The sequence below is a fragment of the Haematobia irritans genome, chromosome 4 (genome assembly GCF_050003625.1).
Source record: "Haematobia irritans isolate KBUSLIRL chromosome 4, ASM5000362v1, whole genome shotgun sequence".
Classification (NCBI taxonomy): Eukaryota; Metazoa; Arthropoda; class Insecta; order Diptera; family Muscidae; genus Haematobia; species Haematobia irritans.
In genome coordinates this window covers 211,852,326-211,872,883 of record NC_134400.1, presented here as the reverse complement: position 1 = coordinate 211,872,883, position 20,558 = coordinate 211,852,326, and the positions used below count along the sequence as shown (strand labels likewise).

The 20,558-nt window shown below is 33.7% G+C and overlaps 2 protein-coding genes across 3 annotated transcripts in view; one reads left to right on the top strand and one right to left on the bottom strand.

Annotated features, from left to right (window-relative positions):
* The window catches only part of barc (RRM1_TatSF1_like and RRM2_TatSF1_like domain-containing protein barc), an 89,301-nt gene that overhangs the window by 42,212 nt on the left and 26,531 nt on the right, over positions 1–20,558 (bottom strand). Inside the window, exon 1 of one of the 2 annotated variants that reach the window (XM_075307771.1) lies at positions 10,399–10,500. The exons of the other annotated variant lie outside the window; for it this stretch is intronic. Coding sequence (XP_075163886.1) covers positions 10,399–10,434 — 36 coding nt within the window. The 5' untranslated portion in view covers positions 10,435–10,500. Of the gene's footprint in view, positions 1–10,398; positions 10,501–20,558 lie in introns of those variants that run through there. 2 annotated transcript variants of the gene reach the window in all.
* Positions 10,705–20,558, top strand: part of LOC142236531 (uncharacterized) — a 35,536-nt gene continuing 25,682 nt past the window's right edge. The window contains exon 1 of the mRNA XM_075307768.1: positions 10,705–11,332. Within this exon, the coding sequence (XP_075163883.1) occupies positions 11,194–11,332 (139 nt within the window). The 5' untranslated portion in view covers positions 10,705–11,193. The remainder of the gene's footprint in view (positions 11,333–20,558) is intronic.

Below are 20,558 nucleotides of genomic sequence, written 5' to 3'. Positions count from 1 at the left end.
AAAATATTTCCAATTAAAAAGTTAATTGAAGTTGAAAATTTTTTCAATTAATAAATTAATTGATACAATTAACTTTTTAATCATGATAGAAACGTTAAGTTAATTAAGTCAATGATTGAAAATTTTAAAATTTTTAATTAAATAATTAGTTTATACAATTAAGTTTTTAATCAAATTCGGAAGACTAATTCAGTTGAAAAAAGCGCTGATTTTTTTTTAATTTTTAATTAAAAATGTATTTCAAACAATCATTTGTTAATCCAAATAAAAACTCTAAGCCAATTCAGAAAGTAATTAAATATAGTTACCTTTTTAATTAATAAATTAATTGAGTTTTGCAATCAACATCAATTAAATTTTTAATTGAATCAATTAAAAAATTAATTGAAATTTGCTGAAAAAATCAATTAATTTTTTAATCAAGAATTTTTTCTATGCCCAATTAAAACTGTGATTGATACTATCATTTTCGTGATTGAAGACATTTCAATTAAAAAATTAATTGGATCAATTAATTTAGTGATTGAATCAGAAAAAAATTTTTTTGTGTGTGCGGTTTATGGGCTGGCGGCATCATCGGGCCGTATTTTTTCCAAAATGAGCCCGGTCAGGCAGTTACTGTGAATGGTGTTCGCTATCGTGAGATGATAGCGAACTTTTTATGGCCCGAAATGGAAGATATGGATGTGGACGATATGTGGTTTCAGCAGGACGGTGTCACTTGCCACACAGCTAACGAAACAATGGCTCTTTTGCGCAACAAATTCAATGGCCGTGTTATCTCACGTAATGGCGATATCAATTGGCCGCCAAGATCATGTGATTTGACACCGTTGGACTTTTTTCTTAGGGGTTATTTGAAAGAAAAGGTGTACGTCGATAAGCCATCAACAATTCAAGTGCTAAAGGATGAGATAATTCGGCACATTAACGGCATAGAACCTCCATTATGCCTCAGCGTCATCGAAAATTTGGACCATCGGATGAAGGTGTGCCACCGAGATCGCGGCGCCCATTTGGCCGATATTTTGTTCCATACATAATTGAGTAATAACAATATATCATAATAAAAAAAAATTACAATAATTTCCTAAATAGTTTGTGTTTTATTCAAAATCAACATCGGCCCTTGAAGTTTTAACCACCCTTTAGAACTACAATTAAATGTGCTCAATACTGTGTGTATCCTTCCATGTTTTGGTATAGCCCCCATTACACCGAACTTCCGATTTAACTCCTAGGGTTTCTAGAAATTGTAGTTTTTATCCGATTTGCCACAAATTGAAAATATACTAGCATTTTAGACCCATAACAAAGTGTATATGATTTAGTTTTATCGGTCCATTTGGTAGGGCCTCCATATAGACCGATTTCACTTATTGAGGGTATAGAAGGCGCACTGATCACGAAAGTTGCTTGAAACTGAATGCAACATTTCCAGATTTTATTTCTCGTAGTCATTTAAATAATTGGGATGAAAATTCACAGATTTTAGATTTCAAATCAAGGCGTTATTTCATCATTTTCTTGCACTTAAAGGGTGATACGGTCAAAATTTGGTCAATATAAACTTGACGTATTTCTTTCAATTTTGCATTTAAAAAATCTGAACACCCCTCATTTTGAAGGTGTGTGTATGTAGAATGTTGCTCCTATTTTGATTTTGGAATTCACTCTTCAGTTGTCAAAATGTCGTCCAAGCAAGAAGCGCAGCGTATCAAAATTTTGCTCGCGCATCGCGAAAATCCGAGCTACTCGCACGCAAAGCTGGCAAAATCGCTAAAAGTTGCCAAATCAACCGTTACAAATGTAATTAAAGTGTTTGGGGAACGTTTGTCGACAGCCAGAAAGTCTGGTTCGGGGGGAAATCGAAAACCGGAAGCCGCTGAGACGACAAAGAGAGTTGCCGGTAGTTTCAAGCGAAACCCTAACCTCTCTCTCCGAGATGCCGCAAATAAGCTGGGTGTATCGTCTACAACCGTGCATCGAGCCAAAAAACGAGCCGGACTATCGACTTACAAGAAGGTAGTGACTCCAAATCGCGATGATAAACAAACGACGGCCAAAGCGCGATCCCGGAGGCTGTACACGACGATGCTGACGAAGTTTGACTGCGTGGTAATGGACGACGAAACCTACGTCAAAGCCGACTACAAGCACCTTCCGGGACAGGAGTTTTATACGGCAAAAGGTAGCAGATATTTTCAGGCACATAAAACTGTCAAAGTTCGCAAAGAAATATCTGGTTTGGCAAGCCATATGTACCTGTGGCTTGAAAAGCAGCATTTTCATAGCTTCCGGGACTGTCAACCAAGAAATTTACGTGAAAGAGTGTTTGAATAAACGTCTGCTGCCTTTCCTGAAGAAACACGGTTGTTTCGTACTGTTTTGGCCGGATTTGGCATCTTGCCATTACGGTAAAAAGGCCATGGAGTGATACGCCGCCAACAACGTGCATGTGGTTCCCAAGGACAAGAACCCTCCCAACACGCCAGAACTCCGCCCAATTGAGAAATACTGGGCTATTGTCAAGCGGAACCTAAAGAAGACCAAAAAACTGATAAGGACGAGCAGCAGTTCAAGGCAAACTGGCTTTCTGCGGCGAAGAAGGTGGACAAGGTGGCTGTAGAAAATCTGATGGCAGGTGTCAAGCGTGAGGCCCGGCAATTCGTATTTGGAAAAGCGAAAGCCTAACTGAATATTTTTCCTGAATTTTATACTAATTGAACTTGAAAAAGAAATTTAATTTGATTTTTTAAATAAACGATTTCATTGATTTACACGCGTTTTCCCTTGACCAAATTTTGACCGTATCACCCTTTACAAGAGATGTTTATGATTCCTCTAAAACTCAAACAAAAAATGGTTCTTATAAATTCACAACTGATCTAGTCTTCATAGGTAAAATCTTTACATTTATCTGTGGGAAGCATACTGGTTGAACTGATCTGGGGCCAAATCACCGCAGTCGAAATCAAGTACTTCGTCTTCGTAATGTAGTTTACACGGATCACCGCAGTCGTTATCGAATTGTTTCTACACGCACAGAAAAACCATGTTTGGACATGGTTGCCGCATCCATTTAATGCTTATCTAGAGCATGTAATGCCGCGAAAACCATGTATTTTGTCTTTGTCAAAATAGTTTTCGAGCGGAGAAAAATGTATGGTGGCAATAAGCATTTGAATGGTTCTCAAATGCCGCAAACATGTTCTATCATTTAAATAATAGAATTTGAGACCATTAAATGGTCGGGAAAATCATGTATCTGACCATTCAATTTTTTTACTTTTTTTACAGGGAAAAAAGTATTTTTATAAGTTCAGTATAGACATGTCTAGAACCATTACATGGCCATAAAGACCATTTACATTTTTTTCGTGACCATTTAATTTTTTTAACTTGTTTGCAGCGAAAAGAATTTTATAAAAACATTGAGCAGGTACACACGATTTTCATTTTGCGCGTCAGTCGTGTTTGATTGTTTCTTGGAATGGACGGAGAATACGGATTTACTGTGTTTTGTTTTAATTTATTTATTCAGAAGTGGCACGTGGTTTTATGTGAACACCAAAAAGGAAAGTGTAATTGAAAAAATGTACCTGTTTTTTGTTCTGCATTTTGCTATATGGTATCATTTATTTTTATTTGCAGTTACATGATGTCTGCGTTTGTACATTTGATGCGCACGATGTAAATATGGAATAATTACTTATTGTTGAAATTGAAATAAAATAGAGTGTGTAAAAATATATGATGTTTGCTTGAACGGCATTATAAATACAAATAAACAATGAATTAGTTTATAAATAAATAAAAACAAATAAATAAAGTTAATTTTGTGTTTTCTTTTCTCAAGTGGCGTCCTTTTTTCGACGATGAAAAAAGTTTTTTTCATAAAGATCAAAACATTTTAGGTTGTAACCATGTTCTTTTAACTAGGAGAAAAACATTTTTAATGAATACCATAACATTTTAAATCGTGACCATTGTCTTTTCATTCAAACAAAATTCTTTTTATCAATATAATAACATTTTAGATGAGGACAATTACATTTTTCTTAGAACCATGTTCACTGAGCCAACATGGTTGCAGGTTAAAATGTTACATGGTCGCCGCAAAAATAGCTCCTATCATATTATTTTGCTCTTCGAATATGATTGTGACAATCATGTTTCTTCTCTGCGTGTACTCCAAGTTGAACACGATAGGTAGCATGCTATCGAAAACGAAGTATGTAGTGATTTTTGAGCAGAAAAAAGGTAAACAAAAAGAAAAAAAGTTGGTGAAAATGTAATTATTATTCCATTTTGGCAAAATTCATTTAAGAAAATATATTACTTGCATTTAGGGAAAAACTTATTTTTTCAAGAACATATTTAAAAGCTTCTTTTGACATATGAAAACGTCTGTTAAATATATGGATGTTAAAAACACAATTTACTCTTACTCTACTTCAGGCAATGCTAAAGGACTGCTTTTGTCACGAATATTTTTCCTTATTAATGCCACTTTGTACTCATCGTCTGAATCCGAAAACGAGGAAAAAAAACACTTGGATTCATAATATATTTTTACACATATATTTTAACACACAAAAACAATATAAATATCTCAGAAATAACATAATTTGATAACAAAACATTATTTTGAAATTCTACTCTCTTTCAATTTGTTTACAGCAATGTAAAAAAAGTAGTAGACAAAATAAATTACGATCGAATGCGGTGATCCAAAAATTTAATGCGATCGAAATGTTTCTCTATACGAAACAGAACTCGATGACGAATGCGGTGATTTGGCCCCTGCTTGGGAAAATATCTATCACCAACCCCCATGAAATTTTGAAAGGAAACTATTATATTTGATTCATGGTGGGTATTTTCGCCCCGGCCGAACTTACTACTATATTTACTTGTATTCCTTTCTGTGAAAAGGTGTGCCCAACCATATTATTGTACTCTTCGAATATGATCGTGACAATAAAGCTTCTTCCCTGCGTGCTCATACTTTACTAGAACGAGTTGATTAACCGACATGTACAAATTTTAAAATACTTCTATTTTTTATTCTGATTACAAACTCTAAACCTAACTGCACATCACACTATTATAGCTTATTCAAAGAGGGTAATTGCAGTAAGTAGATTACTACTACTAGAATGAAAATTCCCCATAATACCATATAATTCCTTCAGTAAATTTTTATATCAAATACCCAGACATCTTGACAAGTAATATACTCAATATTAAATTCATAATAAGGATATGTGTTCCGCATTGATTGGCAAAATAATGGTTATTATGACAATTATGCTCATAATATATAACACCACTAATAATATTTATTTTATTCATTCCAGGCATTATGTTTCCCACAATATGAAGCAAACAAAGCCACACATTTACACTATTGAAACAAAATATCTTGATACACTGAATAAAATATTGACCTTATATGAAAAAAAAAATTATGGAATCTAAATTTTAAGACACGAAACATACACAATATTAAAAATTCTTTTATATTTATTTTAAATAATTCAATTTTAACTGAAATAAAGTTCATAATGTTTTATTAAAATGTTTTTCATTAAATTTAGGACACGAATCTTTGAAATTTGCGTCCTTCCGTCAACGCTGGAAAGTCATCCTTATTTTGTGTATGACGGTCATCCTTCGTCATTTTGACTACGGCCTATTTCAAGGTGTTTTATATTGTTTCATGAGCAAAAATGAGAACCAAAATTTATTTTAATTATACCCTCCACCATAGGATGGGGGGTATATTAACTTTGTCATTCCGTTTGTAACACATCGAAATATTGCTCTAAGACCCCATAAAGTATACATAAAGTATATTCTGGGTTGTAGTGAAATTCTGAGTCAATCTATGCATGTCCGTCCGTCCGTCTGTTGTTGAAATCACGATAACTTCCGAACAAAACAAGCTATCGACTTGAAACTTGGCACAAGTAGTTGTTATTGGTGTAGGTCGGATGGTATTGCAAATGGGCCATATCGGACCACTTTTACGTATAGCCCCCATATAAGCCGACGCTCAGATTTGACTTCCGGCACCTCTTGGAGGAGCAAAATTCATCCGATCTGGTTGAAATTTGGTACATGGCGTTAGTATCTGATCTCTCACAACCATTCAAACATTGATCCACATCGGTTCATAATTATATATAGCCCTCATATAAATCGATCCCCAGATTTGGCTTGCGGAGCCTCTAAGAGAAGCAACTTTCATCCGATGCGGCTGAAATTTGGTACATGGTGTTAGTATATGGTCTCTAACAACCATGCAAAAATTGGTCAATATCGGTCCACTTTTACGTATAGCCCCCATATAAACCGATCCCCAGATTTGGCTTGCGGAGCCTCTAAGAGAAGCAACTTTCATCCGATTCGGTTGAAATTTGGTACATGGTGTTAGTATATGGTCTTTAATAAACATGAAATTGGTCCACATCGGTCCATAATCATATATAGCCCCCATATAAACCGATCCTATGATTTGGCTTGCGGAGCCTCTAAGAGAAGCAAATTTCATCTGATCCGGCTGAAATTTGATACATGGTGTAAGTATGAGAATAACGATCTCTAACAACTATGCAAAAATTGGTCCACATCGGTCTATAATTATATATAGCCCCCATATAAACCAATCCCCCGATTTGACCTCCGGAGGCTCATGGATGAGCAAAATTCATCCGATTCGGTTGAAATTTGGTACGTGGTGTTAGTATATGGTCTCTGAAAACTATGCAGGAATTGGTCCATAACGGTCCATAATTATATGTAGCCCCCATATAAAGCGATCCCCAGATTTGACCTCCGGAGCCCCTTGAAAGAGCAAAATTGAAATTTGGTACGTGCTGTTAGTATAGGGTCTCTAACAACCATGCAAAAATTGGTTCATACCGGTCTTAATTATATATAATCGGTTGAAATTTGGTACGTGGTGTTAGTATATGGTCTCTGAAAACTATGTAGGAATTGGTCCATATCGGTCCATAATTATATGTAGCCCCCATATAAAGCGATCCCCAGATTTGACCACCGGAGCTCCTTGAAAGAGCAAAATTGAAATTTGGTACGTGCTGTTAGTATATAGTCTCTAACATCCATGCAAAAATTGGTTCATACCGGTCTTACTTATATATAACCCCCACTTAAACCGATCCACAGATTTAACCTCCAGAGCTATTGGAGGAGCAAAATTCATCCGACCCCGTTGAAATTTGGTACGTGGTGAAATTTGGTACATTGCGCTAGTATATGGGCGCTAACAACTATGCCAAAATTGGTCCATATCTGTCTATAGTTATATATAGTTATATATATTGTCAAAATTTTATTACTATAGAAAATTTTGTCAAAATTTTATTTCTATAAAAAAATTTGTCAAAATTTTATTTCTATAAAAAAATTTGTCAAAATGTTATTACTATAGAAAATTTTGCCAAATTTTATTACTATATAGAGACTTTTGTCAAAATTGTATTACTATACAAAATTTTGTCAAATTTTATTGCTATAGAAAATTTTGTCAAAATTTTATTTCTATAGAAAATTTTGTCAAAATTTTATTTCTATAGAAAATTTTGTGAAAATTTTATTTCTATAGAAAATTTTGTCAAAATTTTATTTCTATAGAAAATTTTGTCAAAATTTTATTTCTATAGAAAATTTTGTCAAATTTCATTGCTACAGAAAATTTCTATAGAAAGTTTTGTCAATATTTTATTTTTATAGAAAATTTTGTCAAACTGAATTATTTACGTATTTAATCGGCCTTTTTTTGTTTAATAACAGGTTGGCTGATAAGTCCCCGGTCTGACACATAAATGGCGTTGCTAGTATTAAATTCATATTAATTTTATATAGTACCAACCTTCGAATGATTCGTGTCAAAATTTGACGTCTGTAAGCCAATTAGTTTGTGAGATAGAGCGTCTTTTGTGAAGCAACTTTTGTTATTGTGAAAAAAATGGAAAAAAAGGAATTTCGTGTTTTGATAAAATACTGTTTTCTGAAGGGAAAAAATACGGTGGAAGCAGAAAATTCGCTTGATAATGAGTTTCCGGACTCTGCCCCAGGGAAATCAATAATAATTGATTGGTATGCAAAATTCAAGCGTGGTGAAATGAGCACGGAAGACGGTGAACGTAGTGGACGCCCGAAAGATGTGGTTACCGACGAAAACATCAAAAAATCCACAAAATGATTTTGAATGACCGTAAAATGAAGTTGATCGAGATAGCAGAGGCCTTAAAGATATCAAAGGAACGTGTTGGTCATATCATTCATCAATATTTGAATATGCGGAAGCTCTGTGCAAAATGGGTGCCGCGCGAGCTCACATTTGACCAAAACCAACAACGTGTTGATGATTCTGAGCGGTGTTTGCAGCTGTTAACTCGTAATACACCCGAGTTTTTCCGTCGATATGTGACAATGGATGAAACATGGCTCCATCACTACACTCCTGAGTCCAATCGACAGTCGGCTGATTCAAAGATTCAAAAGTCCGCTGGCAAAGTAATGGCCTCTGTTTTTTGGGATGCGCATGGAATAATTTTTATCGATTATCTTGAGAAGGGAAAAACCATCAACAGTGTCTATTATATGGTGTTATTGGAGCGTTTGAAGGTCGAAATCGCGGAAAAAGGTCCCATATTAAGAAGACAAAAGTGTTGTTCCACCAAGACAACGCACCGTGCCACAAGTCATTGAGAACGATGGCAAAAATTCATGAATTGGGCTTTGAATTGCTTCCCCACCCACCGTATTCTCCAGATCTGGCCCCCAGCGACTTTTTCTTGTTCTCAGACCTCAAAAGGATGCTCGCAGGGAAAAAATTTGGCTGCAATGAAGAGGTGATCGCCGAAACTGAGGCCTATTTTGTGGCAAAACCGAAGGACTACTACCAAAATGGTATCAAAAAATTGGAAGGTCGTTATAATCGTATCGCTCTTGAAGGGAACTATGTTGAATAATAAAAACGAATTTTGACAAAAAAAATGTGTTTTGCTTTGTTAGACCGGGGACTTATCAGCCAACCTGTTACCTACAACATTTTTCCCAGTAAACTTTTATATCAAATATGCGGACATCTCGAAAACTAATAAACTCAATTTTAAATACATAATAAGGAAATGTCTTCAATAAAAAGTGACAAGAAAATGATAAACTATCTCAATTATGTTCCGCGTAGATAAAGGGTGATTTGTTAAGAGCTTGATAACTTTTTTTAAAAAAAAAACGCATAAAATTTGCAAAATCTCATCGGTTCTTTATTTGAAACGTTAGATTGGTCCATGACATTTACTTTTTGAAGATAATTTCATTTAAATGTTGACCGCGGCTGCGTCTTAGGTGGTCCATTCGGAAAGTCAAATTTTGGGCAACTTTTTCGAGCATTTCGGCCGGAATAGCCCGAATTTCTTCGGAAATGTTGTCTTCCAAAGCTGGAATAGTTGCTGGCTTATTTCTGTAGACTTTAGACTTGACGTAGCCCCACAAAAAATAGTCTATAGGCGTCAAATCGCATGATCTTGGTGGCCAACTTACCGGTCCATTTCTTGAGATGAATTGTTCTCCGAAGTTTTCCCTCAAAATGGCCATAGAATCGCGAGCTGTGTGGCATGTAGCGCCATCTTGTTGAAACCACATGTCAACCAAGTTCAGTTCTTCCATTTTTGGCAACAAAAAGTTTGTTAGCATCGAACGATAGCGATCGCCATTCACCGTAACGTTGCGTCCAACAGCATCTTTGAAAAAATACGGTCCAATGATTCCACCAGCGTACAAACCACACCAAACAGTGCATTTTTCGGGATGCATGGGCAGTTCTTGAACGGCTTCTGGTTGCTCTTCACTCCAAATGCGGCAATTTTGCTTATTTACGTAGCCATTCAACCAGAAATGAGCCTCATCGCTGAACAAAATTTGTCGATAAAAAAGCGGATTTTCTGCCAACTTTTCTAGGGCCCATTCACTGAAAATTCGACGTTGTGGCTCGTTAGTAAGTCTATTCATGATGAAATGTCAAAGCATACTGAGCATCTTTCTCTTTGACACCATGTCTGAAATCCCACGTGATCTGTCAAATACTAATGCATGAAAATCCTAACCTCAAAAGAATCACCCTTTATAACAATGCTAATATAAATTTTATATATTCCAAATATAATTGGCATATGTTTCACACAATATTAACCAACACATACACACACAATTCAAATAAAATATTCCTATGAAATCATAGGATTTCTACCGAATATAAAAGAAATATTTTTTTTTTCACCAACTCCTCCCGCCCCCTCTTATTTAAATAGCAACAATAGTAACACAAACAACTAAAACTCATTTGAATTTAGTACTTACCACAAAATGAGTATCGACCATAGCGATAGAGTGCATTAGAATAAAATATCAAATCAAAGCTCTCTGTATATACAAGTATGTAAATGTGTGTAGAAGAGCAAGTTGAAAATGTTAGTACTATACCCCATAACGGTCAAGCAAATACTAACACTTAGCATACTTTTAGGCATGAACTAGACGACGACTACGATGACAATACAAACCATAGCAAACAGGACATAAACTAACTATGTGGGGTACTTTAATACTATCAAGAATCCTGTGAGTGAGAGAATAACTGACCAGTTGGAGAATAGCCGTTGTAGTGACCAGACCAGATATTTGAGACGCGTGTTCATTGTAAAATCCTCCATGAAAAACAAAAACACTCTAAATAAATGGTCAATTTAACCGGGTTACTATAAAACCAAATTGCCCCCACCAAGTGAATAATCAAGAGTTAATGTCGCGATTACCTTTTGGATGAAAAAGAAATAAATAACAGAAAAAATTACAATGGGGGAATAATTGAAATTGTCCTTAATCATTTCTAATTCAGTGCTGATAGAAAAGTTTCAACAGAATATACAAAAAAAATCAATAACAAAAAGAATTGAAATCAAATGAAAAAAAGATGCATTCAATTGTGTTCGATTGAAGGCCTGTAATTATTCATGAAGTAATTTAACTATTTCGTAAAATGTCAAAAGGTTAATGTGGAATAACGAATAAAAACAGTTAAAAGAATTCTAAATACGGCTACACGCAGCGAGAGTCTACGTTTTGTAGCACACAGCTGGATACTACAACAGAAACATGGATATACCTAATACTGGAGCTATTTTCACTTTGGGGAAATCCTATTTGGCTGAAAATACCCAAAGTTATTTCTACATTAAAAATGATCCCATAAAGAAACTTATCGCTGGTCCCCATCAAAGTGCAGTGATTTGTGGTAATTTTCATGAAATCATTATATTTCACCCTTTAATCCTTAACAGTCCTTAGAGCCCTATTAAAGTAAAAGAACCAGAGACAGACATATACATACAATGGTAGGCTGACCGTAGACATAGAATTTTATTGGAAAGGGTAATCCAAACACAATGCCCCATAATTATTTAGGCCTAATATTATATTAGAGTATCAATGAGACATTCTGTTTGTATTCAATTTTTCCTGATTGCTAGTCTGGATTGTAAACAGAATCCGAAAAATTGGAAAAATCGACCTTTTAAGTTTTTCACTTTTTAAAAATTTGAAAAAGCTGAGAAGTCGGCTTTTTGACTTTTAGAGTTTTCAACTTTTTCAAAATTTTGAAAAGTGTACTTTTGAAAATTTACGACTTTTTATACCCTCCACCATAGGATGGGGGTATATTAACTTTGTTATTCCGATTGTAACACATCGAAATATTGCTCTAAAACCCCATAAAGTATATATATTCTGGGTCGTGGTGAAATTCTGAGTCGATCTGAGCATGCACTGAAAAAAATATTGTCGTGAGGTCAAAGATTTCATGTCTTTAAAATACGAATGTAAATTATCCTTGTCCAAAAGTCGATAAACTTTTCACTGAAGTCGTATTGTCCTTATAATTAAGTGATTTCACTTAAAAATGGGTATCATAACATGAAAGAAAAAATGTTTGTGCTAAGGTCAATTTGATTTTAATAATTCAGGAAAATTCTTTAAATTTAATGAAATTGTCTTTAAATTTGTTGCTTTTTGCATCTTGACTACAAAGCAAAAAATCGTTCAAATATAGGACATGGTTTTCAAAACGTTATTTTAAAGACGTTTTTTACTTGAAACATAGCATAATTTCTACTGAAAGTCTAGTCTTAATTAGGAAAATAAAGTTGTCGTTAACTCGTTTTTAAAGGACTTTAAAAGCATACGACGACAAAAAGCTGAAGAAGCGAAAAATTAAAATTTGCTTCCTGGAAGCAAGTACACAAAACCCAAATTTAAAAGAGAATTCTGTTTTAAAATTATCCTTACTTGTATTCTCCGCGTCTTTAGCTCGGAATCAATACCAAAATTTTTAAAGTAAAGACAAAATCTTTGGAAACGGGCATGCTTTTTTTTTTAGTGTGTCCGTCCGTCTGTTGAAATCACGCTAACTTCCAAACGAAACAAGCTATCGACTTGAAACTTGGCACAAGTAGTTGTTATTGATGTAGGTCGGATGGTATTGCAAATGGGCCATATCGGTCCACTTTTACCTATAGCCCCCATATAAACCGATCCCCAGATTTGGCTTGCGGAGGCTCAAAGAGAAGCAAATTTCATCCGATACGGCTGAAATTTGGTACATGGTGTTAGTATATGGTATCTAACAACCATGCAAAAATTGGTCCACATCGGTCCATAATTATATATAGCCCCCATATAAACCAATCCCCAGATTTGGCTTGCGGAGACTCAAAGAAAAGCAAATTTCATCCGATACGGCTGAAATTTGGTACATGGTGTTAGTATATGGTCTCTAACAACCATGCAAAAATTGGTCCATATCGGTCAACTTTTACGTATAGCCCCCATATAAACGGACCCCCAAATTTGGATTGCGATTGCTCTAAGAGAAGCAAATTTCATCTGATCAGGCTGAAATTTGGTACATGGTGATAGTATATGGTCTCTAACAACCATGCAAAAATTGGTCCATATCGGTCCATAATTATATATAGCCCCATATAAACTGATCCCCAGATTTGAACTCCGGAGCCTCTTAGAGGAGCAAAATTCATCCGATCTCTAACAACCATGCAAAAATTGGTCCATATCGTTCCATAATTATATATAGCCCCCATATAAACCGATTCCCAGATTTGGTTTGCGGATCCTCTAAGAGAAGCAAATTTCATCCAATCCGGCTGAAATTTGGTACATGGTATTAGTATATAGTCTCTAAGAACCATTCAAAAATTGGTCCATATCAGTCCATAATTATATATAGCCCCTATATAAACCGATCCCCAGATTTGAACTCCGGAGCCACTTGGACGAGCAAAATTCATCCGATCCGGTTGAAATTTGCAACGTGGTGTTAATATATGACCGCTAATAACCATGCCAAAATTGGTCCACATCGGTCTATAGTTATATATAGCCGATCCCCATTCACACAAAAATTGGTCCATATCGGTTCATAATCATGCTTGCCACTCGAGCAAAAATAATCTAGCAAAATTTTATTTTTATAGAAAACATTGTCAAAATGTTATTTCTATAGAAAATTTTGTCAAAATTTTATTCCTATAGAAAATTTTGTCAAATTTTATTTCTATAGAAAATTTTGGCAAAATTTTATTCCTGTAGAAAATATTGTCAAAATTTTAATTCTATAGAGAATGTTGTAAAAATTTTAAATTTTTTGAAAATTTTGTAAAAATTTTATTTCTATAGAAAATTTTGTCAAAATGTTATTTCTATAGAAAATTTTGTTAAAATCGTATTTCTATAGAAAATTTTGTCCAAATTTTACTTTGTCAAAATTTTATTTCTGTCAAACTTAATTATATACGTATTTAAACGGCCATTTTATGTTTAATATATACCACGTATGGACTACGTGGTATATATTACGGTCTTAGGAAGTTTTAAGATACCTTGTCATCGGCAAAAGTTACCGCAACCCAAGTAATTCGATTGTGGATGACAGTCTTCAGTAGAAGTTTCTACGCAATCCATGGTGGAGGGTACATAAGCTTCGGCCTGGCCGAACATACGGCCGTATATACTTGTTAAAATTTGGAAACCCCGATGTTTCGGGGTTTCCAAACTTTTTTTAGAATTTGGAAGTAAATTTTTTTACCTTCCGACTTTTAAAAATTTTGAAAAGTCAACTTTTTGAAAATTTGGAAAAGTGAACTTATTATCCTTATGACTTTATAAAAATTTGGAAAAGTAGGCGTTTCGATTTTCAACTCTTCCAAAATTACAAAAAAAGACTTTTCGCCTTGCGGACTTTTTAAAAGTTTGGGGTAACTTTTTGTGTTTTTCAAAATATGGAAAATACGACCTTCTGACATTTTTAAAATTTGGAAAAATTCAATTGATCCAATTTCAACATTACAAAAGGTCGACTTTTCATCATTTTTTGTTTAGTCGCAAAACAGATTCTCGACGTTTGCATCTCTGCTTGGTAAACGTAAAATGATTGTCGCAATCATTTTATGAAGAAAGCTTGATAAAATTTCTAGATAAATGATGCAAACATCTATATTTCAAATGGGAATGAGAAATTACAATAAATTGCTCTTAAAATCTAGACGTTCAAAAGTGAGTCTCAATTAATTACGCACATAATATTTGGTTCACCCTTTCTCTTCCCTTCTATGCAAGCAACCATCCTAATGTGGTCATACTTTCATTTCGAATATGTTATTTTTGTAACTTATCGTAGCCGTAGTAGTAGTAATGACGGTGGTACAATTTACATAAACTAACCACATTCCTTGGGGAGTTTGACCTGCATTTACATTAAAGTGGAATAATATTTCTCTTTTTGTTTTACTTTGAAATACAAAGCAATAGCTAGCCAAGTATAGCGTGCCACCAAGATGGATGACCATAAATTTCTTCAAGTGAGAAAAAACCAAGTGGGAATTGTTTTTCCGAAGGTATTGAATTGATATTCATTTGCATGACATCGCATTCGTGTGTTTATCTAAAAGGAAAGGACATTCTATTCGAACTTAAAAAGGGGACAACTAAGAAATATAAAAATAATATTATAAGAATTAATGCAAGACATATTTCAAGGGTAAATATAAACTCAAGGAATGCTAATAAACATCAAGCGAAAATCTTTCATTTACGTCAAAACGATTTAAATTACACAGAAACAAATTTATTTTGTTTTAGTTTATTAAAACAAAAAAACAATTGAGAATTTTTTTCGCAGCCCAATGAAATTTTCTTTATTCCCAATATGTCGTTATAAACTAAACGTGAGTATAAAATTCAATGACCGTACAAATAAGTTCAATGCTAACTAAAGCAGACGAAAATTTGCATACACTTATCAAAACTGCTTTAAAATAAAGTGTTGAAAAAACATCTCCTATCTTTGAACATTTTTTTTAGTTTTATAGTCAAGATACAAAAAGTGAAGAAATTTAAGTACGATTTCATTAGTTTTGAGGAATTTTTCATAATTATTAAAGCCAAATTAACCCTAGTCCAACAAAAGTTTACTTGGGTCCAATAATTTTGACCTTTCTTAAGGATTTTGGAATTGATTCCGAGCCATAGATGCGGCTTCTTTAAAATAAAGAAATTTTTTAGCGACCTATCTGGCTTTAAATCTAGGACCAATAAAATTAAAATTAGGATACAGATCGCATTTATCAAATTGTCATTCTCTTTTAGCGGTTTATTTATAAAGATACTCACGTACAAACAAATGCTAGTTTAAAAATCCAAATTATAAGGGATACTTCAAGGTAAAAAATGCTTTCTTAATTCCAAAAAAAAAACTTTAAACTAAAATCCTAAAAATAAGCCTTAGTTTATATTTGAAGCGTTTTTATCTTAAATCTAAAGTTTCAATATTTCAGTTAATTTAAGGACAATTTATTTAAATCAAAAAAAGTGTTTTTTTACTTTAAGGAAAATTAGCCTTAGTTCAAAGACATGCGATTTTAAGGGAGAGACGCAAATTTACAAAATGTGTGTCCTAAATTTAATGAAAAAAATTTATTTTACTACAAATAGATAAAATATAGATAAAATAGATAAATTATTTATGTTTAGTGCACACAGTTCCTAAGCAGGACTCTCAAGTACAATTTTTAAGATACATTTACTATTAAGATGAATTTTCTTTAATTTTCCAATAATTGCTGTGTAATGAAAAAAATTGCAAACGCATCACTTTTTTATTTGTAAGTATAAAATAGAGGGGTATACGACCCCTAGTAAAAGTAGGTTAGGTTATTTTAATTAAAATTTCATTATTTTAAAGAAATTTGTCCTTAATATTTTGTAAATTTCGCATACTAAAATTTAGGTTGTGTAATCTTTAATATCATGTAAATATTTTTTTCAGTGCAGTTACCAATTCTGTTATTGTGTTCTGTTATCCAAAACTATGATGACCAAGTAAATTTTTAAACATTTTTAAACATTCGGAACTTTTAGGGGAGAATTCCTTTAGTCATTCATTCGACACAGCTACAAGTTGTAATTTACCATTTGTGCTTTGCCAGAAATGCGGCAAGTGTATTAGGATTGCATGTTAGAGGCAATTATTGGGCCAAAACATTCAGGACTTCAATTGCAAGAACTTTCACTTTTTGATTAATCCTCCCGCTTGCTGATTGCTTGCTTACCTTTGCAGACATAGTCCTTTCGGAAGACGAAAACGAGGAAACGCTACTACACACAAAAAAGTCACTTTTAATAGCTGCAAAGACAATGAATTTAATGTGTGTGAGTGGAGTGTGCACTGTTAGAAAAATATGTTTTTCATATGATCCGATATAAACAAAATGTGTTTCGGGCACGATTTTAAACCACAATATATTTAAGTGCGAACATGTAATGTTCCTAAACTAACACTAAATGTTTGGGACATCTATGTTAATATGTTAGAATATATTATGTTTGGGGCATCAATGTTTCATAAAAATCATATGTGTGAATACAAACATATATAAATTTACAAATTTCGACTAAACATACATATGTTGTGATATTTTATTCAAAGCGACAGAGAGAGTATAGAGAGAAATAGAGATGGAAACCGGGAGAGTTGACGAAAGATATCAATATAACACAGCAAAAGAGTCAAAAGAGAACAATTTCTGTGAAACCGCTTGTATGTTGTTTCGGAAAACTGTTTTATGATAAGGCCAAAAATTTGATATGCTTAAGTCTAAATATTATTTAATTTGAATAAAGAGAATAGACATTCTGAACCAAGAGAATAGACATTTGAAAAACAAACAGCTTATGTTTTCGCCTTGAGAGCAGCATTTTATGTATGTGTGGACATGTGTTTTGTTTATCATTTTGGCATTATGGGCACAATTTTTTTCTTGGCTCGTTAAAAGAAATCAGGGGTCTTCATAAAAATAACGAAAGGGCACTATACTCTTTTTAGAGTTGGGACAGTAAAATGAAATAAGGAGGAAATAGTGAAAAATTACACAGTAAAATGTAAAAAAACAAACTTTAGTTCCTCTTTATTAAAAAGTAGTCCACGAGGAGTTGACGGACACCATCAAATATAAAAGCGGGCATTAAGTTCGAGTTTTACAGTTAAAACAATTTAAAAAGTTTATTTTCTTTAAAATGAATTATTAAAGAAAAATAAAAGGAATTTTAGAGCGATGGTGTTAAATGCTAGTAAAAAACTGTTCACTCCTAAATAAATTTATGTTTATATTATAAAATTATGTATGTATGTTTATACTCGACTCCACGTTCTTCTTTTGTTAGTTTTTGAATTCCTTCCAAATTTTAAAGTTTTGTACAAAAACAGTTTTTATCCAAAAATAAGGCAATTTCGTTTATATCAAGCACTGTTACTGACTATAAATCTTTAATAACGCACATTTCGAAGTTTCATTTAAAAAAAATTAATATAGTATAAATATAAATGTGTAAATTAAAAAAAAAAAAAAAAAAAAATGTTCGGTCGGAGCAGGGATGGAACCCACAACCCTTTGCATGCAAGGCAGACATGCTAACCACTGCTCCACGTGGCAAACAAATGTATGTTTCTGTTAAATAATGTTATGTTTGCATGGGCTCGTGGGCGCTGCAAACTATGCTATATAAATGTAACTTAAAACGATAATTATCTACTGGTGACTATAACAGCTACGTAGCCCAGTGGATAGTGTGTTGGCTTACAAACTGTATGGTCCTCGGTTCGATTCTCCGTGCAGGCGAAAGGTAAAATTTAAAAAAATTTATAAAAGTGAATAATTTCTTCAACATTATTTGTATTACAGAGAAAGGTGCCAATAACTAAAAAATTTCGTGGAAGTGAAAATTACGAGTATGTTAGGGATTGAGCACAATCGTGTTTGGGAAAAATTCTTCCAAGCATATAATATTTTTGGCTCAAAATGCTTCCAAACATATAATATGTTCACATAAAACAAACATATTAATGTTTCGGCAGTATGCAATAATATATGTGCTTCCTGCAAAATATGTTTGGAACATATGTTAAAGAAGCGATTTTTTTTGAGGGTGTGTGTGTGCTCCAAATAAAATTTAGGTAAAATTTAAGTGGTATTAATTAAAGCGATAGAAATCCTGAGTAACTGCATAGAAGGAATAAAGAAATTAAATTTGAAGCTTTGTATGAGCATTCATGGTGTAGGGTCAACACCACACAGACCATATTTTGTGGTACAATATTTATCATAGATGGTGGTCAGTAGTTGATTTCATTAGATTTTACCAACCCTCTTGCATGCACAAAAAAAAAATATCACATCTAATATGAGCGTCAAAAGTATATCAACACCTAGAAACATTTGAGTTCTTGTCAGATTTTTGGAATAATATAAAAAGTATGCAGATTATATTCAATCAAACATAAAGTCTTATTCAACATTAAGGAAATAAAAGTGAAAAAAAAAACAAGTAAGGAAAGTCTAAAGTCGGGCGGGGCCGACTATATTATACCCTTCACCACTTTGTAAGTCCACATTTTCGATACCATATCAAATCCGTCCAATGTGTTGGATGCTATATGAATCCATACACATATATTCTGTATATCTGAGCAGATCTGTACAGAGTTCTGCAATACTTATAGATTTTACATTTAAGTCGGCTAATGCGCTGAGGTGGAATACAATGTTAGTAAAAAAATATAGGAAACATTTAAATATGAACCAATTTTGAGGCAACTTCGCAAAAGTGTATTTATGATTTATCGGTCGATAGATGTGTAATAGAGTAATAGGAAAATTTGAATCAATTTGGTAAGTTTTCGACTTAGCAGTGGCGATTTGATAAGGAAAAGTAGGTATTTCGGCCAGTTTTGCCTAAATAGGAAAAACATATATCTGGAATCTATATCGAAATTCGAAATGTTGAATCTACTCCCTGTGAAAAATTTTACGTAAATCGGATAACAACTTTGACCTATGTGGTCATATGACGGAAAATCGGGCGTAAGATATATATGGGAGCTATATCAAAATCTGAACCGATTTCAACCAAAATAAACATGCAGAACCTTAATTCTACTGCCTGTGCAAAGTTTCAAGTTCAATTCTACTTCCTCTGCAAAATTTCACGTAAATCAGAGTAGCACTTTTGCCTCTGTGGGCATATTAGTCCAAATTGGGCGAATGATGTATATGGGAGCTATATCTAAATCTGAACCGACTTCAACTAAATTTTGCACAATTAACGATACTATAAAACGTACTCCTTGTGCAAAATTTCAAGCAACTCATGGCAAAACTCTCGCTTTTGGGGCCGTATAAGTCCAAATCGGACGAAAGATATATATGGGAGCTATATATAAATCTGAACCGATTTAGCTGATATTTGGCCGATTTAGCTGATATTTGGCAGATGTACAAAATTTGAAGAACGTCGGTTCATAAATAAGTGAATTATGATCAAATCGGTGATAACTATATATGGCAGCTATATCGAAATCTGAACCGATTTTTTCCAAAATCAATAGCGATTGTCTTCTACCCGAAGAAAGACGTTATGTCAAATTTGAGGACGATCGGACTTAAACTGCGACATGTACTTTGTGCACAAAATTACATATACAGACAGACGGACGGACAGACAGACGGACATCGCTTAATCGACTCAGAATTAAATTATATGTTACGAGGGCGGCTCGGAAACTTCTTAGCCTATCAATGAAAGAGAATAGTTAGTTTTTCAAAAATATTTTTATTTTTCAATATAATCTCCTGAAACTTCAATACACTTAGTCCAACGCTTTTCTAGCAATTCTATCCCTTGATTAATATAGTTTTCCTCAAGGTCTTCAAAATAGTGGTTTAGAACTGTAATTGCATCTTCATTTGAGGTAAAACGCTTGCCAGCAAGAAATTTTTTTAGATTTGGGAACAAGTAAAAGTCACTGGGAGCTAAATCAGGATAATAAGGTGGGTGGCCAAGCAACTTCGCTGATTTTAGCCATTGTTAAAACACTCTTATGCGCTGGTGCATTG